This window comes from Strongylocentrotus purpuratus, unplaced genomic scaffold, assembly GCF_000002235.5.
Source record: "Strongylocentrotus purpuratus isolate Spur 01 unplaced genomic scaffold, Spur_5.0 spur5_contig_858, whole genome shotgun sequence".
Taxonomy (NCBI): domain Eukaryota; kingdom Metazoa; phylum Echinodermata; class Echinoidea; order Camarodonta; family Strongylocentrotidae; genus Strongylocentrotus; species Strongylocentrotus purpuratus.
This window is the reverse complement of record NW_022145566.1, coordinates 828,624-856,126: the sequence shown is the minus strand read 5'-3', so window position 1 is coordinate 856,126 and position 27,503 is coordinate 828,624. Positions and strand designations below refer to the sequence as shown.

At 37.5% G+C, this 27,503-nt stretch overlaps 1 protein-coding gene across 1 annotated transcript; it reads right to left on the bottom strand.

Annotated features, from left to right (window-relative positions):
- Positions 1–694: 694 nt before the first annotated feature.
- On the bottom strand, positions 695–22,971 carry LOC578074 (helicase ARIP4). Its single transcript, XM_011671841.2, has 20 exons — positions 22,809–22,971; positions 20,353–21,013; positions 19,023–19,168; positions 17,672–17,875; positions 15,201–15,424; positions 14,574–14,690; positions 13,880–14,069; positions 13,302–13,478; positions 12,858–12,972; positions 11,918–12,080; positions 10,856–11,098; positions 10,118–10,242; positions 9,294–9,420; positions 8,126–8,363; positions 7,479–7,578; positions 6,772–6,977; positions 5,823–5,998; positions 4,836–5,074; positions 3,237–3,403; positions 695–2,539 (listed from the first exon to the last, which is right to left on the bottom strand). The coding sequence occupies exons 2-20, from the start codon at positions 20,892–20,894 to the stop codon at positions 1,089–1,091; spliced, it is 4,950 nt and encodes a 1,649-aa protein (XP_011670143.1). The 5' UTR covers positions 20,895–21,013; positions 22,809–22,971; the 3' UTR covers positions 695–1,088.
- Between the last annotated feature and the right edge of the window lie 4,532 nt (positions 22,972–27,503).

The window sequence follows — 27,503 nt, the reverse complement described above, 5'->3', positions numbered from 1 at the left end:
TTAGATATGTTTGAAATAGCAGTATGTACAAAACCTAGTAAGGTAAACAAGAGTGAAATAAAGCTCATATATATCTCCTAAATGATAGATACTCTTGTATAGAAACTGCTCATCTATGGTCCGTACCAGGACAGGCAAGAGCAGTACCGAAGTATAACAAGGAAAGCTCCTTGCGTATGGCTACTTGAGAATCAAGAACAGAAAGTTGTGATATATTGGTAGCCCAACCGCATATGAATACATCAGATCCAAGTTACAATACATAAACATACTTCAAATATTTTACTTACACCAGGTAATACATTACTAGCCTAGCTTAGAAATATGCCTTGTATGTATTAAAGTAACACATCATATTGTCCTTTGCCTTAATATACAATAGACAGAGACAAATATCGAAAAATTTACAATGGAGAATAGAAACATTGATTTTCTGATAATACTACTAAAATAGTTGAATAAAAAAATTCTTTCACTCACATAAGTACTGTACAAATGAGGAGAAAATAATAACTTTAAAAGGAAAGCGTATAACTATCTAGTACGTATTTTTGAGTTTGGTTCATAGCCTCAGAGAGGTAAAAGCCTTAAAAACATCAATAAATTTGTTTACAAACTGACAAAGGTTTTCTTCTCATTTTGGTCAACACTATGAAATTCAACCAAGGAAAAACTTTTCAAAAATATTCTTTAGAGGTGATTGTGCCGTTCTGAATTGTGCCGTTCTGAATTGTTTATCACATGTCTGAAATTTTTATGGTTGTCTTTTGGTCAAAATGAAACAGATGAAGGTCCTCCTGTAAAGGCCTTCTTGACACGAATTTACTGGTTAGCTTTATAAAAGCAAAATAATATACATCATACAAATATTAGACACAAAACATGAACATATGTGTAATTTTGTATATTTTCACATCATAAAGCTCATTCAGAAGCATTTCATTCACTGCTATAATTACTAATTACAAATGTTTGCAAATCTGCTACCACGTTTATAAACGGTCTGCATAACCTAATAATCTTCCAATTGTAAATTGCACACTTCTCAATATACTCCATAGCTAATTCCCAAGGCCAACTCTCTTTCTTTAGGACATATTTGATCTGCTACTAGCATCCGAGTCAGGATTGAGAGAGCCTGAAAATGGCATGAGATTGGGGAAGGAGGAGTCGACAAACTTTGAGAGATTGGAGATGTCTGACCCGTCGTCCATCAGGGATGAAGTAGAGTCCATGGAACCGTTGGATGGTCCACTGCTGGTCCTACTCAAGGACGGGTAGGGGTAATTCATCTCCATTTGAGGAAACGGTAAAGACGAGGGTAGGTTCACACTCTGTGTGCCGCCGCTCATGGCAGGGGAGGGGGACATCAAGTCTGAAAGAGGGTTCACCTGGTTTCCTTCTGCTGGAATTGAATTACTAGCAGCTTGTTGGAATGGAACTGGGTTTGAAGGGCTTGGAGCAAGGGCTAGGAGACTGCTCTTGTCCACTGGGGAGGGTGTTGAGATGGGTTCATCTACTCTTGACATGGACCCTAAACCATGTGGCCCTTGATTCCCAGACATGGAGGTGGTCTCCAGGTTAGAGGACAATGATGTTGGGTTGGTGTCGAGAGGACCCTGACTCGTATTGGAGTATTCATCGCCGAAGGATGGATAGCTGAGGCTTGGGCTGGGAGAGGAGTCTTGGTAGAGGTCAGGGAAGGAGGACTGGGTCTCGGGGAGGCTTGTAGGGTTCATGCCAAGGGAAGGGAATGACGGAGAGGCTCCTAGAGATGAGAGTGACGGAGAGGCTCCTAACGATGAGATTGTTGAGGACGACATCCCGGCAGACAATGCCCCTGTAGATGATGTCCCAGCAACTGAAGAGTGCATGACAGTATCCGTTGCCATGGTTAGAGTGGATGTATTTCCAAGGGTGTAAGAGGGGGTGTAGGAGGAGGAGGAGGAGGAGTAAGGAACCGGGTAAGGAGGAAACGAGCCCAATGACCTAGAGGGACCAAAGCCCATGTTAGACATGGAGGATGATGACGGCAGACCCAGATCTGAAGGGACACGATCACTTGACTGTGACATTGCAAATGGAGGAAACATCCCCGAGGTAGTGGGCATACCTGCCATCGTTAAGTTGGGTTTGATTTCAGATGGTAAAGAGAGAGGTGGGTTGCTGAAGCTGTTGCTCTGCTGCCTGGGTGGGACACTCTGTGATAATAGCTGTCCTAGCTGCGTATTGGCAAGGTTTGGTAGCGTACCATAGTTACCGCTACCTTCTCCATCCACCAATGCTCCCGCTCCTGCGTCTCCCCCTCCTCCTCCTCCTTGAACCATACCCATGTCTGATGGTGTTGCATCGGGGAAGGCTCCCTGTGCCACGGCCCCAAGGGATCCTGGTCCTGCGTTGGGACCTCTGACAGCGAGGATCTTACCTTCATGGGTACGCAGGTAGATGCCTTTCTTGGTCTTGATGAAGGTGACTGCATCACCGGCTCTGATCATGGAGGTGGATTCTGTAGATGTATTGGCCCCTGGTAGCATGATATCTGTCAAGGAAAGGTAGGATATGATGTTTGCTTAATGCTCATTACAAACAAAACATGTTTTAACAAACTTTTTTTCATTTCCAAGTGAAATACTTTTATCAATTAAGAGATATCATAAGAACTGTTCCATGGCATCCATAGAGTTGAAAAGAAAACACCAAAAACACAATGCAATCCTTCTTGAGGCATATACACAAACCCATGTCAAAAAATTCTACTTATGAGGAATCTATTTAAAAGGTTTGGGGTAGAACAGCGATAGCATATGCTTCAGAAACTTAGAATGTGATGACAGTAGAAGAAGGTATCTTGAAGAGAACAGAAAGAGCCACGGTACGGAAGATGGGCGGTGTGAAACTGTCCGAAAGAAAGAACAATAATGAGCTCATGGAAAGGTTGGGTATGGAAGAAACTGTGGAGGAAGTGGTTAAAGAGAAGTGGATTGACATGGATAGGTCATGTGTTGAAAAGGGAAGATGGTGACCCTGTGAAAAGACTGTGGGATCTGAGAGTGGATGGCATATAAAGAGGGAAAGGAAGACTGAAGATTTCTTGGAAAGATATGGTGAAGAAAGAAAGCAGTAGGGTTGGTTTTAATTAGGAGGATGGTCAAGACAAGAAGATATGGAGGGAGAGGGTGTCATCATGGCAAGAAAGTCATTCCACCTAACAAGGAAAAGAAAATATCCAGTCTTACTTGTGGTTGCAACAATGCGCTGCAGAGTGACACCAGCATTCTTGAGATCTCTGATTCTCTTCTGAGTGACCTCGTGAGGTGTAGGTGGCTGCCTGGGTACAGGGGTGGATTGGATTGGTCTCACGTTGGCTACGGGTCGCTGCAATGGCTGCTTCAATGATGTGGGCCTGGTACCAAAACACACACAAGAATAGTCAATTACAAAGTTCATGCACTAAAGATATTACTTCACATTATCCTCACTAACCAAATTTGAATAAACAAATCATATACGTGGGCCTAAGAGTAAACGTTTGAATATTATTTATGTCACTTTTACCCATTACAGGTATAGTACACTATACATACATATAGAAGATGAAAAAGATGTAAACTCTCATCCCTACTGACGTACAAATCTTTCTTTGCCAATTTGTTTAAATACATTTATACAGCCTCTAAGAGATACACGTGGAAACTAAAAGAAATTCATATCTGAATACATAGATGCATGAATGAAGAGAACTATATGTATGTGCACTTTTATTGAAGGTATTATATGCTAACATAACTCAAACTGGTGTTCTTGCAAAGTATAACATTACAATATCTATAACTAGATGGAACTTTGACTGCGCGCAGTCAAAAATGATGCCTCCGCCATAGAGCAATTTTACAAACCAAAACAGAAACAATTTTTAAATTCAAGTTTGATTGTAATCCATCTGTGGGTTTTAATGATAATGCATGCACAAGCTATTTTTGGCATACATAATGAGCCATGTGACCTTTGACCTTCGACCTGGTGACCCCAAAATCTAATCAGTTCATTGGCTCTGCAAGATACATACATGACTTGAGTTTGATAGTAATCTGTCTATTTGATCTCATGATAATGCGATCACAAGCTATTGTTGGATACATAAAGACCCCTGTGACCTTTGACCTGGTGACCCCAAAATCGAATCATTTCATTGGCTCTGCAAGATACATACATGACCTGAGTTTGGCAGGAATCCATCAATCGGTTCTTGAGATAATGCGATCACAAGCTATTTTGCATACATAATGAGCCCTGTGACCTTTGACCTTCGACCTTGTGACCCCAAAATCTAATCAGTTCATTGGCTCTGCAAGATACATCCATGACTTAAGTTTGGCAGGAATCCATCAATCAGTTCTTGAGATAACGCGATCACGAGCCATTTTCGCATACATAATGAGCCCTGTGACCTTTGACCTTGGATCTCGTGACCCCAAAATCTAATCAGTTCATTGGCTCTGTGAGATACATACATGACTCAAGTTTGGCAGGAATCCATAAATCGGTTCTTGAGATAACGCGATCACGAGAACGGGACGTACGGACGTACGGACGGACGTACGTACGGACGGACGTACGGACGGACGGACAACCCAAAAACATAATGCCTCCGGCTACTTTGTAGCGGAGGCATAAAAACACTATTTAGACAAGCTTAGCGGCCAAAGGGAAACTTAGCTTTCAATAGCATAACAATTATTTGAATCTATACGAGTCATGAAGACAAAACAAAATGTGTGTACACGTTAGCATTAAATACATACATCATTTGTAAACATTTCTTTTAATAAACTTACAAGTAGGGATAGGCAGGTCCTGTGTTGAAATTCATATTGGGTACTCCTTTAGCTGCAGGAGGTACGGACATGCCCCCTGGACCAGACCCCTTGGGATAGAACGCTGCGTAGGATGGTCTGGAGTAGGAGAGATTCAATTTCTTCTCTTCCTCGTAACTCTTCTTGGCCTGCATCTTCTCGGCTCTGGTCAGCTTCATGTCCTTCCGATCCCATAGGAGTGACTCTGTGGTGAATGGTGCCTGAAAGTCAAAAGTTTACAAACAATGTTTGATTTTTTTCTCAAAAGAAGGCGCGATCCATGTGTACATCATAACAACGGGTCAGTGACACAAAGACGTAACTCCATTTTGGCCATTTTGAGAAAAAGTGGTTTAAAGATAGAGGTCCACTTGGGCCTTAAAGAGTTAATTCTATGTTTCACTAGCCATTGAATTATGAAGGAAAGCCCACATTTTTGGGAATATTTTAATATCAAACACTCATTTTGGCAAAATATGGAGTTACGTCTTTGTGTCACTGAACCCTCAATATTTGATTTATTGAGAGCCAGAAGGGCATTAACTTGTTACTTTACATAAAGTTAACACCCTTCTGGTTCCAGGCAGACAATTGTATTCAAGAAAAAATACATCTCACTGGGATTTATACAATTCAAAGGCAGGACTTGATAATAAAGTATTTATAAGAATACAGCATTGTGAGGTTTGATGTAATGAAATATATTTTTAATTTCTGTTATTAATTACTAATACTCTTGGTTATGTTGCTCCCTTTTGAGTTGTGTGTACAATCAGATACAGGGCAAGGGCTGCGATATGGGGGAAAATATAAACTTTATAAAGGCCCACGTCTATTTTTTTAAAAAGCTTTCATTACAGGGATTCCCATTGATTTGTCTTAATTACCATAGCTTTCTAGTCAGTTATATTTTCTTCAAGTGATATTTAGCATTAGGTAATTGTCAAACATTTTGACATTATTCCTCACCTTGGTCATGCAATTACTGTGTTTGAGAAGCAAACTCTTCAAGACCTGATCGTCGATGTCTGGAGCAAGATGACTGAAGTCTTCAAATGGCATGTCGGTCTCGTCAAACTCCAGGAGAGATTCTACTTCTTTCTTGGTCAGGTTCATCTCGGGATTCATCTCATCAACAACTCGATCTGAGATGAAACATAAAAATGAAATGTGTCCCTTTTTAATTGTCTGGAATTTAAGATGCTAGAAAAAAACATTGTTTTGGTTTTGTTAATCGTCTTACAAAAAGTGCTAGACAATTTCGACTGCTTTAAGTTAACCTCTTCACAGCCCCATCCATTGATTATCAAAGTGGCTTTCTAACTCTTGAAAGAAGTCTTGGCAAATGTTTAAATCTAAATGTCTGTTTTTCATACACACCTAAAGACTGCTGTGCATTAAGACATAACAGTACACTGCATGAAAGGAGTGATTACAGATACAATAATTGACACCAAACTGCAACAGAAAATTAACAATATTCCCCTTTTGAACATGAAAAACTCTAGTGTTAATGTACCACATGTTTTTCCAAAAAAGAGTACATGTAATATGATGATAAAATAATTAAATACACATTAGGCCAAAGAAGATGGCAGGGACCCATTTCACAAAGCCTTTTTTCAAAGACAAATGACAAAAATCAGTGACAACTCTGCTGATAACCAATCAGAAGCAAGGATTTCACTAGCTTATAACAAAAACTGTCATTTGTCACTGATGACAAGTTTTGTGAAACACCCCCCAGGTTTAGGAAGGCAGGAGCACTCAAAGATCATAAGGTACCACTGAGTGGCAAACAAAATTGTCAAGTCAGTAAAATTATGCTTGTCATGTCATATCTTGTCATGTGTGGTATAGTATAGCTTAGTTTAGTTATAACAAATTGAATATAGGTATGCAATGTGTTTCCACCTACCAGACATTCCTTTCTTAGAGATCTGCCTGTCATAGATCTTCTTCTCCAGAGTTTGATCTGATACCAGACGGTAGACATGGCATTTCTTGGTCTGTCCATACCGATAGACCCGACATACCGCCTGAGCATCGTGACACGGGTTCCATGACGCGTCCATGACGACCACTCGGTTTGCTCCGATCAGATTGATACCCAGGCATCCAGCTCTGATCATAATAAACGGACAAATGAATTGTGTTGATCTAAATTGACTATCACTTGGGTTGTGAGGAATCATTTTAAATAGCCAGTACCCACCTCTAATATGATCACAATCATAGATTCAATTTTCATTCAACATTCATTTCATTTAATTTCATTTCACCTGCTTAGTTTGCATCAATCAAATTGATACCTAGGCTTCTAGCTCTGATTATGTTCAAACAACAGATAGATCTTGGTATTTATTCCTCAGGAAATACCTATAAGAGACATGGCACACACAAAATCCTCAGTTGTAAACTTCAAAACCATTAAAGCTCAAAAGAACAAATGTAATTTCTTAACAAAATTTTTATTATAATAAATTTAAACAGTTTCATCATTATTAATTTAGCTGCTATTTTATACAAAAGAACTACATTGAGTGGTTTTAATATTCCTTAGAATAACTTTAAATTAGTAACCGCGTTAAAAACAAATTAATCAGAAGAGAGATAATGACTTACTTTGTTGAGAGAAGAAAGAGCATGATTGTTTTGTTATCTGGTGAGTTGAATCGATTAATCATCTTCTCTCTCTCAGAGACAGCTGTGCTTCCATCCAGTCCTGTAAGATAAATATCAAACACACCATGAAGGAGCGATATAGTGCTCTTCCTGAAGCACTGCCAGACAACTGACAGAACATGGCTTTGTCCAGAATTATCTCCACTACAAAGATTACCAATTATCTACACATTGACTATCATCATTTATAATTATTGATATTAGTACATCATTCCAGACACCTTAATTATCATATCATCAGACTCCAAAATTGTTACTTTATTATAACCACTGCCACCATCACCCTCACCATCACCATCAGCATCAACTGCATTAATCCTATCTTTATAATCACTATCATCATCAGCAGCAGCAGTAATAATATAACTACAGTGAAACCTGTCTATAAAAACCAGTCAAGGGAGACAAGAAAAGTGTTTTCAATAGGCAGGTGATCTTTATGTACAGGTTTTTTTTAGTACATGTTTCAATGATAAACCATTTCCAAGGGAATCCAAAAATGTGGTCTTTGTAGACAGGTGGTCACTAAAGCAGGTTTGAGTGTACAAGCACCACTACCAACATCAAACAACCATTTGAAAACTTACTGAAGTACGTCTGGTTACGGACCCACTCCCTGGGCATGAGTGGAGGAGGGTTTGGAGGTTGAGGAATGGTGGACTTGGCAAGGAACTTCTCAATGACAGACAGGCAGCTAAGACTCTGACTGAAGACCAGGATCTTGTCTCCCAGACGGATAGACTCCTCAAGGATGTGGAAGAGAACGATGATCTTTCCTCCGTTGCAGAGCTTATTCCGCGTGTAGTTCTTCATGATGTCTCTTGCCTATTAAAATCAAGAGAAAATTAGACCAGGGTATATTCAGAGAACTCGAGTCTTGATCATTTTCATTTCGTCAAAAGTCCAAGACAAAGTCACATCATGAAATCCTACTCAGTTAGCATTTGCCTTTCAAAATCAAATAGTTTCATGTGTGATGGCGGTTATTTTACTTTTTTTCAATTCAATTTCATTTATTTCCACAGATTCATAAAAGACAATGTAAATTACAATCAAATATAAAAGTATTACAACAAAAGATGAACCTGCAGAGGGGGTGATCAAAAACCACAGAGGTTTATCGGGGATCATCCCCTGCTTAAAATTACAATATAAAAATACAATAGTTTTTATTTAATTAAACAATAACACATACATGTACAAAAACATATATAGATATTACATGTAAATCTATGCGTGGGGTGACTGCTAAACAAGCATAAATTCTTGTGAGTAATGCCTTTTACCAAAGGGCACTAGCGCATCGACTTGGTTTCGAACCCGGGTCACCGGATAACGAGACCACTGCTCTACCAACTGAGCTATTGCGCCTCCTCATGCATATATTCAACCCTCAAAAAGACAGGAATGGGATGTAACACATTTTTGTATCTTAATACACATGAAAATAATAACACCTTAGTTAATAATGTTGGAAGCTTTAACATAACAGAAATTCAACATTGTGAATAAAGACTAATTCATTAACACAGACATCAGTAATGAAGTCACCAAAATTAGACAAGCTTTGCTCAATGTGTAATGTCTTTTACGGGAAACATGGATGATCTAAACTCTACGCTGCTGTCAAACACACCACATTATAACGTACGCAGGACCATTCAATGGCAAAAATGGAATTTTTGTTAATATTACTCAAACGTGTGATATTTGAATTTAATTGATTAGGATTGACTTTTGGAAGGAGATACCTACCCATTCGAATGAGATGATTTGTTGAACCTTGTCAATGTAACCCCCAGATGACGACCCTTCACCTCTTCTAGAACTCCTCTCCTCGGCAGCTGGTTTCTTGAGTAATTTCTGCTGTCTGCCCGTACACCTACAAATATATGACATCAATCAACATTATTTCATTCAATTTGATTTAACACATTTTGAGTAAACGTATCTAAAGAAACAAGGAAAGTTGTTCAATTTTTGTTTTTACAAAAGAATGTCTGGAAGATATTATCATTATGGCTCATGTACATGAAAGAGCAAGTAAATCAACACACACAAGGATATAGGCACATCAGATAAAGACAATTATTATAAATCTGAAATGCAAGGGGGTGGGGGGTCAGTTTATTCCATGAGGTATATATATATATATATATATACAAATCATTTAAAGTTTAAAGTTACAAAACAAGACTATTACTAAAATACGAAAGTACTATTTTTAGCAAATTAATTCAACCTCTGAAATTTTACCCTAAAATCATATTAATCAATTTGATGTTGATTTTACAAATTAAACATAGCAATGTTTTATATCTTTTCTTGACATGTATTCAATTAGTTATCACAACCAAGACAGACAGAGAGACAACTCAAAAACACCTGGGACCTGTTTCACAAAGCCTTTTTTCAATGACAAATGACAACAATCAGTGACAAATCTGTCGGAAAACCAATCAGAAGCAAGGATTTCAGTAGCTTATAACAAAAACTGTCATTTGTCACTGAGGACAAGTTTTGTGAATGGCCCCCTAGTCCTTAATATTCCTGAAATCCTACTCTCTCTCTATACTTACTTTGCCTGTACTTCAGGTAAGTCAAGATCAGCATCAAGTTCATCCGCTGCACTATCTCTCACATTGTCCTTCACACTGTCTCTAATACTCAACTGATCACTAAGAATGTCAGGATGGTTCCAGATCTACAAAACACAATAGAAAACAGAAATGTTTGATAAAATTGCATATAGTTCCATAGATTTGCATTTTTGCTATCTCGAAGTATCTGTATTAAAACAAGCCTAGCAAAACTCTGCAGGAGTAACAATGAGAGTGGCCAATGTGATCCATGATTCTTGAAAATACATTATGTGCCAACATGGTGCTTTGAACTGATTTCACATGTACACAATTTCTATGGAATGGAACAAGTGATTCTTCACTTTCTACATCTGGGGGGTGTTTCACAAAGACTAAGATCGACTTAAGGTGGACTTGAATTATGGCAGGCGATTTATGCCCTTAAAAAGTCTTGAACCAGATGTAAAATTAGAGGGAAAAAACCTTCGACATTAAGATCTTAAGATAATATTTTTTCCTTAAACAATAAACTATCAAAAAATGTGAAATCTGTAGATTTGTGACGTCCCTAGAGAGACCAAAGATGAGAGCAATCAGTGGCATAAATGGCCGGCCATAGTTCTAGTCCAACTTAGTTCAATTTTAATCTTTGTGAGACACTTCCCTGAAGTTTTTGCACATTTATCATAGGTGTTTCAGTGAGAATGGCTTCTAGAGCAGAAGAAAGACAATCACCTTGCAGCCGACAGAGAATGCCTTGAGAGGATTTGACGAGCACCAGCCTCCCGCGCCGGCCTCTGTGAAGCACTGCATGAAGCGGATGTAGAGACCTCTCTGGAAGGACGTCAGACGGACCATGATGACGTGTTCTTCCTTGGGTGGTAGGGTAGATAGGAGGACATTGAAGCCTCGCCGTTGGACAAAGCCACTCAACAGACTGTGCAGGACGTGGGCCCGGTACCGCATCAATCGCACATCCTATTAACAGGAATCAGATCAGACAAATAATAATATTGATAATAATATTGGGTTCTTGTATAGCGCTCATGTCTATCAGACTTGACACTCCTGGCGCTCCCGATTACTACCCTGGCTTTAGCAAGGCTGCCATTGCGGCGCTCTAGCACTTCAAGGAATCAATTCCTGCCAAGTACCCATTTACATCACCTGGGTTGAGTGAGGCAAATGTAGATCAACGTCTTGCCAAAGGATATTAGTGCCGCGGTAGGACTCGAATTGCTGACTTTGTGATCGACCGTCCGGTGACGTATCCACTCGACCACGACACCTCTACAAAAACAAGACAATCTATTTCTTTTGAATCTTTTCATACTGCTGAACATGGTTTACCTTTAATTGTGCCAGTTCAGACCCTACTGTCAAATCTCTACTAGATGTAATGACCAGACGCCTTTAGCCTGATGTAAACATAAATGAAAATTAATGTCATTTCTCCTTCTTCTTCCTGTCCCTCTCCTACCATTCATTCTATTGTATGACAATGCTTGGGAGTTTATTATATTACATTTCCCACTTGCAGTACAGGGAATATTCTTTACATACCTAAAGGGAGAGTGTGTTTTTTTCTTTTTCATACGAGACCAAGTTATCAATAAGGAAGGTTTTGCAACATAGGAAATCGACAAATTGCAAGAAACACATGCATCACTTTTCCTGTTTCTTCCTATATTAAACACAACTGTTACTTCATACTGCCATCATTGTAGCTATAGCATATTCAAAAGCATTAAATTACAAATGCTTGATACTCTAATCTGACTTTTAAAACTGACTTACATAAGGTGTGCTGTCCATACATTGTCCATTGGAGATAGGCCTCTCAAAGAGATTGGCAAACTCATGACGAGTACCCAAGAAGTTGGGCCTAACAAAGTCCACCATACACCAGTATTCCTGAAGATTATTCTGCAGTGGATACCCAGTCAACACAACTCTCCGCCTGCAAAAGGAAAAACACACAAGACAATGTTTTTAAATCTGACAATTATCATGATTCTAAAACGGTTCGGAAGAGATGATAATCTCAAAATCTTTACCATAACTTCAAGAAAATAACATAGAATAATCCAGAGTCAAATTGAAAATTCCTTAAGCATAAATGAGTTTATTTCATGATTACCATCAATTATTTTTGGTGATCTTTTACCTATTTAAAAAAAAATAGAATAGAATAGAATTTTATTATTTGCTTGCAGTTTGCATAATCCAATGGAAAGTTACAATTTTTTTAAATTATGACAGAGATGACTAGTTATCATCAATTAATGAAATTTTAATCATCTTTTAGCAGAAAACTTTGATTCTACCTCATTCATTCTTTCCTTCTTTCATTTTTGCATTTTCTTTCTTATGTAAATGTACCGATTCTTTGTCATGATGTAATGTGTTCCTAATATTTTGAAGCGCCTTGAGCATTTAATTAAAATGGATAATGGCGCTATATAAATCTCATGTATTATTATTATTATTATAACATTAACTGTAGCGTGAGAGTGGATTAAAGCCTGTCTGTACTAGTTTAGCCAGGAGGGATAAGACCTCCCTGCAAGGTCACTGACAGCTGGTTATCTCTTCAAATCAGCTCTCAATTAACATAAGAAAAAGGGGATCATGGGGGACCAACGGTCACTGATTAGACATGGTTTGCTATATAGAGGGTGCAAGTAGCTATAAGTAGTGCAGTGGGGCTTTAAAGCAACATACGATGGTTACAAACCTTGTTCTTATGCCTTTGAGTGCTTGAGAGATGCCAGCATGACTGTTCTTGATACGATGACCTTCATCACAAACGACCATGTCAGGTCCTGGATTGCACAATGCTGCCTTCATATCTGACATAGAAATAATAAACATCATTTCCCAGTTTGTCTTGAACGGATTGATTAGGATACTGATTTTTTTTTTTATTTGTATACAAAAAAATGTAGCTACCATTAGCTCTTTTCCACATTTGAAGAAAAAAAGTTAAATCCTGATGAATTTTCTCATTTTTAGAAATTAAGTATATAATAGAAACAATGTTCCATAAAAAGGATTGCCATCAAATCAATTTATCACTAATAGTTTAAAAGTTTGAACAAACTGTGATGCCATTTGTTTCTGTGGTCCCATATACCCATATTTGTGTACTGTGCTTTTCACTATTATATGCAATTTTTACCTATTGCCATTTCAGCTGCAGCCTCCATCTCATCGATGTCAATGATTTGTGGTGAAGACTTGCCAGACTTGCTTGTTCTCTTTTTAGGTCGTCCTAGGCTGGCTTGCTTGGACCTAGCCAGCAGACGATACATCTCATACCCCATCAGAAGAACCCCTCCAGACTGTCTCCATTCAGCTGAGGAGAAGGGAGAAAGGAATACAGGATTAGGCTTCACCAGTGGTTTTCAAACACATAGGGAGGAAGCACAATGATTACAATGCATTTGACAACTTTGGCCTATTCGATAATAAACAGATTCTGCGTTACTGTATAATATGTCCTTATATTTGGGTTGTATTTACCTGGGTTTTTTTCCACATCTTCTTGCATGATACAGGTAGACTGATTAATGAACCAGATACAACCTATCAATATATTTATTATATCTAACTGCACCTTCATTGTAGAAGAATTTAAATCTTGCCAGAATAGCACAACTCAATAAGCACATTTTTTCATAAGCAAACATTCCTTTCACTATAGGCGACCCTTGGCTTTAATTTCATTAAGTCCAGAAAAACGAACTTTCAACTTACCAATGACCTTTGCCCTTGATGTTTGTGTCTTGTGCATATCGTTGAGAACAAAGATGTTGAAATGCCTAGGCCTCTCTGGACACCACATGTCAAACTCTGCAAGCCAGTTCTGTAACGTGTTGATAGGTACGATGCACAGGACCGTGTGCGCCATAGAGTACTTCATGAAGTTATAAATGAATGCGATGCACTGTGTGAAAATAAAGATGCAAGGAGAAAGAAGAAACTATCATCAATGTTGTCAGTATTGAATCGGCATCTGGTACATGTACATCTAATACAGCTCTGCACTGTAGAAACTGCCATACAATTTTTACAAATGGGTAACTCAAATAATCACTGCCAAAGTGATGGAGGTGCTTCATGAATATTTTGTTTGCCTCCTGAGAAGAATACTTCCACCTGTGTTTCAGATAAATGTACCGACGGTGCATGAATGAACTGATTACATAACTTTCATGAGCACAATACCAGTATTTGTCTCGATTGGTTTTACAATATGGGAACAAATTACCTTTATCTGCCCATGCGCAGATAGTATTTACGAACTGGCTTATTGCCCTAGCAAGACAATGTATCAACTTCCAAACATTGAGCAATAACAAACATGAAGTGTTACAATGGCTGAGCATTCTGTCACATGCATTAATAATTGGCAATATGTCAAGCTCTTTGCACATAACACTCTCCTTACCTGTAGTGTCTTGCCCAGTCCCATACTGTGTGCCAGAATGCATCCAAAACCACTGCTAGCTTTGTACCGTTGAAGCGACTCTACCAGATTGTCGTACAAGAACCGAATTCCTCCAATCTTCAAGGAAGAGATAAGAAAATGGATTTACTTTAAATTCATGCATGAAATCTCAACCAATGTTCTCTTAAATTTGCATACAATAGATAATCCTATTATTAGTATTATCTGGAATGATAACTAAATCTGTAGACCATCTCCTTGCAAGAAAAAAAATGACATCCAATTATCGACCTTACACAGAAACAACCAAAAATTGTACGCAAAACACCCAACAAATTTTTGAACTAGGGATATTTCATCTTTTAGAAATTTATTTCTTTTGTTACCATAATCAATGTAGCTATAGCATAGTTCTTTATATATCGATATGTAATTCGCTACCATTAAAAATCAAGAACTTCATTACAAAGATAAAAAGTGTTCAACACAAATTCATTTCTTCACCAGCATTTGAAACAGAGCAATGACATATATCTGGAAATAATACTGAACTACATGAAGCCTATGTTAAAGCACACTGGAGAATAGATTAACTGAAATACGAACAACACTTCATTTTATGTCTACCTGATGTGGCTTGACCGCTCGAGCAATGTGGTCAGGGAGGTATATATCAGGGTCATCTGGAGGATGGTTGACGTTGACCAGTACGCGACCATGGATGTCCGGTACGTTGGCTTCATCATTGGTATGCAAGCCGATACTGACCATGTTCATCTCAGCTTCATCCTCACTGTTATCACTGACCAGGCAGACCTCCTCATCGGAGCTGATTGTGATTATTTCTCGCTCTGGTGAAAGATAATCAATAAGAAATGAGAAATGATTGAATACTTTATAAAGAATATTAAGTATGATCCTACAGTACAGTAATGTACATCTTTGATAGGATTCTAAATGTAATCGAAATCTTAAAGAGATATATTTAATTTCGATTTATTAACATTTATTTCCTTCACAAAAACAAAATGAACATATCATGAAATATATATATATATATATGTACAATGTTTCGTAGGAAGGAGGCAAAATTCCCATAAAGCATGAGACTTGTGGAGGGGTGGCCTCAACAAAACAGACATATGATACATACACGTTATAAACTAATAATCATAATCTACGTAAAATACAGGAGAAGTGTTAATGCATATACATCTACATGTACAAACATGTATACACATTTATATGCATATATTGTACTTCCAGTGCAAAGATGTGGCAAAGCACAGCACTATGTTTTCAGCAGGTGATGTAAGAATGGTTAGTATCTCTCTGAAATTGAAATGACGTGACTATTCTTTCTCTTTTACCACAACTGTTCACAAGTATGAGGCTCTAAAACATGTGTTTCCAACCATTTCAGTGAAAAGGTTTGATGTTGCAAAGAATGAAATATGCCTAAATGACACAACTCCTCTACTTATCTATTGACAAGCTAAATGTTAATTAAGAATGTGAAAAGGGACCCATACATGTACATGTACATAAGTAATTTAATGATTTTTTTAATGCTTGACCATTAATAGATAGGTGATGCATATTCCTGGACATATATAATCATTGCACTCCATGACCTTAAAAAACAAAACAAAAACATATTACGGTAAGCAGACATTTCAGCAACTGGCAATAAACATGACACTGGCAACATCATAATATCAATTTTGATAATATCTCCATTTCCTGTTCATATTCAGACACAAGAAAAGACACCCGATTTTCTCCTTTTGAAACCTACAATATTCTTATAGCATGTTTCACATAAAAACAATTTGTCATGTAACAAGTTAAAGGTGACATAGTGGTGCATGTTTTCAAATACCCTCAGTATGAACAGCAGTTTATGTAATATGGATGATGATGTAGAAATTAAATAGCTGTCATGCATTCATTTAGCATGTTACCTATTTTGAGTTGAAGATTGAAGTAATTCAAAATAATTCAACTGTAAAAGGGGGAAGTGTGTTCTAACTAGGCAATTCCATTAATGATTAATCCCATATTGTTAATTCTTTACAGCTGCTTCTTCTTGTAACCCAGTTTGCCTATTTAGGGGAATTCCCAACTCAGTGCTAACTGTAAGTCAAGTTCATCTGATATAATAATATCACCACTTCAACCTAATAAGAGCGATATGTTAATACAGCAGCTACTCTCAAGAATCAATTATAATAGTTCCTAATCCTGGATGAAATATGAATGTACCAAGAAGTGATATAAATAAACAATACTGATATGCCTAATATAACATTTTGAAGACATACAGCAGTATGCCAAATATATTGGATTTCAACTAGAGTTCCTCTAAAGGAAGGATGTACATGTACACATTACAATGAAATATATATACATCCAAGTTTCCTTCAGGATGACACACCCACAGCTATGCCTCATATAGAGAAGACTTTCAGATAACCATCTGTTTACCATCAGCTCCTTGTGGTCATGATTCTTCAAACCATTGGTCCTACACCTGATGGCATTGGTCCTACAATGCCATCATTTGGTCCTTCTATAACACACGTTTCAATGGGATAGTCAAGAAGTTAGACTTATGATGGTTTCTAGGAACAGGCCCCTGGGGGGTGTTTCACAAATCTTGTGATCAGTGACAAATGAAAGTTTTTGATATAAGCTAGTGAAATCCTTGCTTCTGATTGGTTATCAGCAGATTTGTCACTGATTTTCGTCATTTGTCATTGAAAAAAGGCTTTGTGAAACGGGTCCTAGGAGCGAGTCTTTGGGTTATCATGACCAAAACCAAACCCTAACCCCAACCCTTAGCCCACCAATAATCTCAATTGTAGCTCTAGATGTAACCCTACTCCCGACACTAACGGTAACACTACAACTTAGCATAGGACTTGAGGGGGCCCTTTCTCGAAACAGTCATAAGTCTAACTTCTTATACATCCCATTGAAACGTGTGTTATAGAATTAACACACATCTCTATGGGATGTCCACAAACTTAGACTTATGACGGTTTCGAGAAACTGGCCCCTGATGTATAGGACCAATGTGACGTCACACTTCGTACCTTGTTTGTGGGCTTTCATCAGGGCATCTTTGTCGCTGTCACTGCCGCTATCAACCACAATGCACTCTGCAAGTGATGGTATGAGTACAGGTACTGGTATCGTCATAGGGATAGGGATGGCAGGCTCGGGGGCGGAGCTTACTGATGCAGTCAGAACAGGGATGGCTGCTGCTAATGTCGCTACGGCTTCTTGTAATTTCTCTACTGTGGAGTGCAGAGAGGTGTAAGGAGACATTAAAGGTAAAGACCAGTATTGGAAACGCCCCAATTTCAAAAAATGAAATGGAAGCTCTTATTACCAATCATGTGAAAGAATATGTTTTGACTAATACATGATGATAACAAATTTGCCGGGAAACCGCCTACTAATTGATATACTTGGTAAATTAGTTGATCTATTGGTGTGTGAGAGATGAACGCACGTGTCGCACATGTGTGCGTAGTCCCATATACATCTTTCTGTGTACAGTGCTTGTAATTTTACGAAGACTTGGCCAAATTTCTTATCATTTTGATGATTCAAGAACCTTGCAGTACATCTATGCTAGATGATCAACCTTTTCTGATCGATTTCACAACGTTTCTTTCACAATGCGATCGCATGACCATAACTGGTCTTTACCTTTAACAGAACAAAAGGCTATATGGCTGGCTTATGCATATATATCACAGGTAGATCAAAAATGAAGATGAAAGATTCACATTTAACATTTTGCTCACAAAAGTAGCAATCAAAAGAGAATTTATATTAAAAGTAAAGGTGGTATTTTTAAAGAACAAACATTAATAATACATTTGATTTATTGATTAATATGTGACTAAACTATAACATGTGATTAAGGTAATACTCTACCATTAACAATAAAACAAGATTCATGACATGTGTTTATCCTTTTTATAAACATTACATTCATGTGTAATAAATTAACCAAATGTAAAAAATTTCAGTTTCATATCATATAAAAACTTGACAATAAATCCAAAACTATAATTGCCCTTACTTTACCAATGTTGTTTCCTTTTAAGCCTATCTGCACTAGTTTGGCCAGGAGGGATTAGACCACCCTGCATGGTCATTAAAAGGTGGTTATCTCATCAAATCAGCTCTCAATTAACATAAGAAAAAGGGGATCATAGGGGACCAAGGGGTACCGCTTAGGCATCATATGCTATATAGAGGGCGGAAGTAGCTACAAGTAGTGCAGTGGGGCTTTAAAAGACACTATTCCTGCTTTCTTGTTTCAAAACATTTACTACTCTTAATATTCATTTCCTCTACTATGAAATGTAACAATCTTTATCAGGAGCAGTTGATTTTTCTCCAGCAAAATAGAAACTTTGAATAACTTACCAATTGCACTGGATGATTCCATCTTTTGTATCTTCTGTTCATCTAATCTTTTTTTTCTTTCTTCCTCCAATCTCTGCTTTCTCTTCTCTTCTTCGAGTTGTGCCTCCAAGGTTTCAGCATCCAACTGATCCTCTCTTAAGAAAGATCTTTTCATGGAATGAGGTGAGATAAAGAAATGCATCAACTGCTGGTCACAAGATACGTGATTTACATGTACCGTACACTTTTCAAAGTATTTTTTTTTCTCGCTCTGTTTTAGATGTTGTATTAATACCTGCCCATCGTGGACATTTCAAATCAAGTTTAACTTGCAAAAATAGCTCAGAGATTTTTTTTTTTTTAAATCATATGAAAATTAAATTGAAATTTGTACTTGTTCCCATTTTATTATCAACCCTGAATATTAATAATATATTTATATCTACAAAATATATTTTACAAATGGTTGGAATGTAATCCAGTTAGCCTGAGATTTTCATATCCCCTTTTCTTTGAACATACACTTGATTCAAATCCAATATATTAATGAAGTTCTTTAAAATCTTAAAATCATATTATCTTCAATGTACTGTGAACATCTGGAAAGAATAAAAGGATTTGAAAAGAATTATGACAGATACATGTAGTTGCATCCACCAAATACTAGTATACCTCTAAACACTGCTTAAGAAGTATTTCAGGAAGATTGTAACACAAGAAGAAGATGCAAATATCTTTCTTTCTCATTGACTTTCTAGTTCTAAAAGCGTAATATGTACAAAGAATAAAGCATTAATAAAGCCCTGTATAAACATTAACATTTTAAAATACAATTATAAATAACATTTTTGTTCAATAAATTATAAAGATGAAATCATAGCCATTAAACAACATCCTGAATTCATTAAACCATCATTTCAATACTGAAGCTCTATTTCTTACACGCATGTCAAATTTAAATAGTAAGAGTACAGCTTTAATTCAACACACATCCAAATTGATCTTACACAACAGATCTCTCTTATGTAACCAAAATCTTATTTATGTAACACACAAAATGACACAAAGTGATGAGAAGCAAATCAAGCACCACATTATGCAATCTGTATTATAAACAAAAACAAAAAACGAATTCATCTACAATTCATTGATTTTGTTTACCTAAATCCCTCCTTTCTTTCAACTCCAATAGACATACATGTATCATCATCGACAACATAATTGTGAAATATAATATTCTAGTCATAATAAAGAATTGATTAGAGGGAAAACAATCATTTGACAAGGGAATTCACAAAGATCTGTTCACATAAAATAGCACTTATCTTGCAAAAGTCTTCTTTATACTCACTTGATATTTCTCCTCCTGTTTGGTGGTTTGTTTTTGCTCTTGGACTTGCCTTTGCTCTTTTTCTTCCCTGATCCATCTCCCTCCTCCTCTTCCTCTTCATCTCCCTCATCATCTCCTTCTTCATTGGCATCCTTCACTTTCTTTTTCCTCCTCCTCCTAGGACTTCCTCCAGCCCCACTCTTCCTCCTCTTCCTCTTGGTGGCTGTTTTGGTAGATTTGCTGACGCCCGCTCCATCTCCGCCCCCCTTACCGGGTTCTAAACCTTCTGGGACACTCAGAAAGGAGCGAGTCAGGGTAGGGTCCTCCGTGGATTCAGCTTTGGTATCATCGAAGGCATACTCATCCCCTTGCAACGAATGTGTCTTTGAACTGTGCCTGCTGCGACTGTCTTCATTGTCATCAAGAGATGAAGTTCTGTTTGATTTGGGGGCTGGTTCGGGTTCAGATTCGGAGGAGGCTGAAGAGACGTCGCTCTGGAGCCCCGCTGGTAGGAAGTCATCCCAGTCTGAACCGCTATCACTGATTGGATGATTACTACTCATGGTTCACTAACTTTCCTTTCAAGCCAAATTACTTAGTCCCCCGTCTGTTCCTTTTCAACATGTGGCACTCTGAAAACTTGAGGACCTTGTGATGACCAATAAATGAATTATCAGATGTTCTGTGAAGACAAAGAAAAACAAGAGAGATACATACAATTATGAAGATATTGACGTAACATAGCACATTGCTAGTTTGCAATATTGGTCTTAAATAACTTAGTCATTACGTTTAACCTTTAATATGTGTGTAATATGTGTCTAACTGAATATTTTCATATTGTCAACCTCTTATTCCCTCCCCCTGTTGTCTTGTGCCCATTGTCGATGTGCTGTAGTCTTCTATTATTTCTCATATTTCCTCTTTTCTCCCGTCTTGTCTAGTCTCGTCTCTCGTTTTGTTGTTGTTGTTGTGTGTGTGTGTGTATACTTCTTGTTTTGTTATACCCCCTTTTCCCTATTATATTCTTAGGTAGTCACAAATATCTATTCATCATGTTTATCCGGCTCAAAGGGGACCCTAATAATTACAAGCTCTGCTTTTACCAGGGTCTCCTTGTCTTTCTTTTAGTTAACTTTGTTTTTATCATTGCCATAATTTGTTATTTTGCATTGTAAATGTGTAATGATCTAATGTTATGCTCTATATGTCATTTGAAAGAAAGACGAATAAATATCTTATCTTATATTATCTTAAATGTTTACGGGCGGTTTGTTTAACCGTTTTGAAAGTGTTAATCCTCAAGTATTCAGTCATTTTGATTAAGATATATTGTTTTCAGATCTCAGTATCGGCAATGAAGTCTCACCAATAAATATTAATTTATGAGTTCCGTATCGGTAATGAAGTCCTGCCAATAATTATTGTTTCCGTTCTCCGTATCGGCAATGAAGTCTTGCCAATAATTATTGTTTTTACTTTTTAGATCTCTGTATCGGCAGCGAAGTCTTGCCAATAATTATTGTTTTTACTTTTTAGATCTCTGTATCGGCAGTGAAGTCTTGCCAATAATTATTGTTTTTACTTTTTAGATCTCTGTATCGGCAACGAAGTCTTGCCAATAATTATTGTTTTTAGCTCTCTGTATCAGCAACGCAATCTTGCCAATAATTATTGTTTTCTGATCTCAATATCGACAATGAAGTCTTGACAATAATTATTGTTTTTCGTTCTCCGTATCAGCAATGAAGTCTTCCCAATAATTGTTGTTTTCTGTTCTCTGTATCAGGAATGAAGTCCGATGATTAGCTTTAGTGTTACTTAAAAAGCCCAAGTCTTGAGATTTGGTTAAGCGTTTGGTACCCTACGAACGTTTGGTCAATTTTTGTGGTGGGGTATTCTAAAGTTGCTCCCCTTTTTCTAACCGTGTGTACGAACGTACGGCTGCCAAGAAGCGGAGCTATATCGCAATGTTGACATTTTATTTTTGATCATTTTTAGTCTATCCTTTAAGTCATTTTAGACTTAGAATGTTCTGGAAGTTTTTCCTAATCCTGTGTAGAATTACTATGCTTGTCCAACTCGAAGCTGGACAGTGGAACTTACAAAAATCTTAATATGATTATGATGACAATCATTTGTATGAATTAATTGGCATGAATCATTAGTCATCGCTTCCACAGCATGCAGCACCGTCGTCGACCGGTGCAGTCAGCGGCTATCGCGAGAAGCACTACCGATACATAGTACAAAGCTACATACACGCTACGGAGCTTAGCTTGCATAACACTACTACATCATACATAACACACTCACCCAACAATCACCCGATGAATGGACCCTGCATTTAATCCACGACACAGACAAAAAAAAACATTCGAATTACACAACCACGTAGGTTTAATTCAACATAAATCAAATATAATTTACAGAATATCTCATCGTTATTACTCCAAGTACACAGTAAAAGTACTTACATATCATCGGGAATCCGTTATTTGAGTAATTTTATCACCATACTCGGGGTTTCGACGTGAAATTCCCCCTTTGCGCTGGCGGAGTCGGTCTATTGCAAGGTGCATCAACCGGACTTTCCCCATATATTTCGCTGCTTCCACACTATATATGAGACGCATGTACAGTGCGAGTTCTGACTGTCCAAAATCGATTAGTACTGATATATATAAGCGAACTCATATGACTGGTGTTTGTACCAAATGGACGTATCTCCCTTGTTTACACTGCAAAACGACTTAAGGTATCGAGCTTTCCGGAGAATCGGAATAGAACATGTTTTAATGTTTTGTTGTTGATGCATGAATGCATGATTATTATTTTCAAACACGGTAAACCGGATATATATTGCAGGATTGAATATTGAAACCATATAGATATATGATTGAAACCCACCATTTTGGAGAATTAGAAAACTAGAGCAGTTTTTCTTAGCGGAACATCCTCAAACAAAGAAACTAATTTGTTTCGGTGTTATCTGCCTATATATATTATATACCTTCTATAGCAAAAATGGTTAATCTATTCATGCAAAATTAGGAAGACCTGAATAAAAGTACAATCTGGATCTCATAGATAAAAGACTCGGAAAGCATGAATCACTGTACGTACTGGGCTACTGCATGGCTAAGATACGAGTGGTTGGCAGCATAGAGGTACGGGCACGTTACTCGTGGTGTGTGTGTGGGGGTGGGGGGGGGGGGGGGTCCGGGGTGACGCCTATGCATAGACGCCTCGGTCTCGCCCGAAAATCAACCATCGATCCTGTTTCTCACTTCTGGGAACGGACACAATATAATTAATGTCAGCATCAAACTACACTAGAAAAGTATGAGGATTATAATTATATTCGGGCACCCCGAGATCGCTGCATATATGGAATACGGAATGTACCCGAGGCATGTGGGCGTGCAGTATTTTGTGATGGGGGGGGGGGGGGGGGGCTAAAACATAATGGTGTGGAGTGCAGCAGCGCAACGTCCAACGGCATGGCCAGGGATGTGTTCCAGGCGGGGCAGAACTCCACTGAAGCTCCTGAGTTTTCTGCGTTTTAAACTGTTCTTCCACTATGTTTTAGACAAATTTTGCCTTGATGTGCAACTCACTCATTGGTATGTTATAGAGGTTATACTCACGTGACATGATACATGTGATATGGTGGAATCCTCAAATCCGTTGAGAGAGTCTTCGTCATCAATAGGGTCTATATAAAATGTAGGTTTGCGCAACATTTTGTTGAGCAGATTACGTACCGACATTACATGATTTCTATAAAAGAGTTGTTCCAACCTTTTGTCCATGGTCGATCAATTAAATTGGGTATGGAACCTCAATACGTTTAGTTTAAACTTGCTGCGACAAGCATGACATGCTGGCATTAATACAATCCGTTTATTTTCGCTCCAAACTCAGTGGTGCCAAATTACTATAGATTATGTTTAATATTTTAAGTACCGATATAATAATTGATGATAAATGATATAATTATATACAGTTATTGTCACAATTTACTCACCTTTTGCTTATCATATTATGAAACGACAACGGAAAGCATATTTTAGTCATTCTAAACTGTTATACCAGTGCAATATCTTATTAATTATGAAGAGTTTGACCATATTTATGTCAATTTTATATCTTTACAATCTGGTATATAATTATAGACCCCCTTTTTTAACTGACTTTTGTTCAAACATTAGTAGGCCTACCGGTTCTATCTCACTCCATCCTAGTTTATACGCGATACAATGTTGTTTCCCCGTCTCCCGGGTCGTCAGTAACTAATACTCTTTCGATTTTACATATTTTTGTATTGTTTAAAAAAAGAGTCATATGATATAAGGGGAGGGGGGGCTTCAAATATTTTCGCTATCATTGACTAAGACGTATCTAGGCTTCACGTGTGCCGCGCGGTATTTTTCTTCTTCAAAAGTAGGGTATTAAGATCCTTTTCTTCAACGAACCGTCTGTTATGTCGGGAAGCACAATTTACGACTCACCATTTTTGTTTTAATTGTTGATCTCTAAGGAGCATTCACTTTTCTTTCTTTTTCTCTCTGACTTTTTTTTTTTGGGGGGGGGGGGTGGTAGGCTGGCGCGTGAGGAGGGAGCTTTAGCTCCCAAAGCCACATGCTATACTAGTACTAGCGATAATTAGCTCTCCCTCTTTCCTCCCCCTCTCTCTCTCTCTCTCTCTCTCTCTCTCTCTCTTTCTATCTCTCTCTTACTTTGCTTGTTTAAAAAAATAAGCCACAGCAGTTTCTCATGAAAATATAAGGACACTCCATTTCATCCTATAGGCCATATAGCCAGCAAAGTTAAACATTTTGTCATGAATCCTAGTGCACATTTCCTTTACGTCATTATAATGCTTAATAATATTGATACATGCTCTAGACAAACATGACTCGTATATTTCCTGATGCATGGGACAATATCTAATCAAACACAAACCATTCTGATCACAATACTAATTGTGACACAAGAACTCTGTTTACACACGCGGGTGGTTTGATGATGAGGGGTTTTCCCATCCCAGTCCCAACATGCCCAAAGAAAAAAAAAATTGTCTTCAGCTTTGAGCATCGGCTGCAGTGAATGTATTTTCCTCAAGTACAATTTTGATGTTTTGTAACTAGGGAAATATTTATTTTGTATCCCCAATGCGCATGGTATAGTTTTTTTTCTGCATGATAAGCTTTCCTGTTCCCGTAGGCCTATGGTTGGTGGATAAGGTCATGTGATGTGTTGTCAGATAAGGTCGTTCATTTTTCATTTATTTCCAAATTTCTCATGCTGTATATATCTTTCCAGATAAGGCACAATTTTTGTTGTTTGTGGTGAAATTACAATCAATGGTACATACATAAAAACATAAATATAAGTGGTCAAAATAGAGTACTGATTTAACTGAGAGAAATATGATGGGACCTACATGAAAGCAAGCTTGTAAAGCTATAGGCCCCGGTGAAATAATTTGTGGTAATGAATTGGGTTTGTGATGTGTTGTCCAATAAGGTCACTGTGATGTGATGTCGGCCAATTCTCCTCCCGTTTGCTCAGAAATAAAAAATGAAATTTGAGTAGTATTCATCATTTTCTCGAATAAGACACCTTTGATTTTTTTCAAGGACATACCATTAATAATGCATGAATACAGCCGCGAGGAAATAAGAGAGGGAGGAAAATACTTTTTTTTTAAAGTTGGCACCAAATGCGTCACAGTGGATTGATAAATCTTATGATATCATAAGAGATGGTGATCTCTGCCTATAACATTCATATACTACTCCTTTCAAATTTTCACCCGACAATTCACTCCGCAGTTATTTTGCAATGTTCTGCTTTCACACAATTCATAATGTACTGCAGTCTCAAATCTCTCTTCCCTAATAATCGTGGTAATTAGCCTCCTCCCCCCCCCCCCCCTCTCTCTCTCTCTCTCGCTCTCTGTTTTTTTTTTCTCTCTCTCTCCTCGGTTCCTTATGGATGCTTTCTCTCTTTCTCTTCCTAATTCATTTACTAATTTCTTTCAGGCTCTGAAGGGCGATGATAACCAGCATTACTACCACTTCTACCCCTACTATACTATAACCTGTATATCCAGCATTTCAGCACCTTTTCAAGCATTTGGTTCTCATAAATCATTGTATAGTTTATTCAATACATTTTTCATTACATTTGATTTGCAGATCTCTGTACATGTTAAAACAATGAAAGGAACAACATACCTCAAAAGGATAATTGTATGTTCAGAGACAGAAAGGCATTAACTCATATCATTTTACATAGAGATAATACCCTTGCAGCTCTCACCAAATAAAATAAAGTTGAAATAAAATCTGATATAATTATGTAATTAGACTGCAATTAATGTGAAATATGCATCAACATTTTTATATCATTCTAATCAATGTATTTTCATAACAATCACACTCTCGGAATAACTTAGTAGTCAATTATTGTACCGATATACAATGTTTTCCTCTGATATGCCAAAGCAACATCATCTTATGATATCAATGATGCTGAAGAGAGATACTCAATTATTTCAGAGACAACATACATTGCTCTTTTTTTAAACAGAGAAAGAAAAAAAAGACATGAACGTCGAGGGAGAAGATAGAAAAGAGGAAGATTTTTAAAATTAGGGAGTCGTAAAAAAAGAGGTATGCCTACTAAAGAGAGGTAGAGAATCAAGGTGTGGCAAAGTTCAGCAGGTAGATGGCAAGGAGGGACAAAGAGAGAGAGAGAGAGATAGAAAGAGGGGGAAATGGGCAGAGGGAGTGAGATAGTGAGGGAAAGGTAGTGAGGGAAAGGTAGAGAGAGAGGGAGGGAGGGAGAGAGAGAGAGAGAGAGAGAGAGAATTAATGTTCTTATCAAATTCTTGGTCTTTGTGCATCAAATACTTTCACAGTAACAACTTTATTTTCTGGTATCAGTTATAATACATTATGAGCATGAACTATAAAGATCTTTCTACAGATGGCAGCAACATGTGTTTCATCATATATATGGTTTTTACATATTTCTTCTCTGTTATATTGCACAAAATATACATAAATAGTAATAAATAATATTTTATATTCATTTCTATTTCAAAATGACCCACTACTTTTGTCCCTTTTATTGACACTCCTAAAGGGCGTGATATAGCA

Excerpts from the sequence above, each read along its gene's own strand:
- LOC578074 (XM_011671841.2), bottom strand. The coding sequence starts at position 20,894 with ATGAGTAGTAATCATCCAATCAGTGATAGCGGTTCAGACTGGGATGAC. Across the intron at positions 9,421-10,117 it reads TTACCTGAAGTACAGGCAAA|GTGTACGGGCAGACAGCAGA; the intron begins GTAAGTATAGAG and ends ATATATTTGTAG. Across the intron at positions 8,364-9,293 it reads AAATCATCTCATTCGAATGG|GCAAGAGACATCATGAAGAA; the intron begins GTAGGTATCTCC and ends TGATTTTAATAG.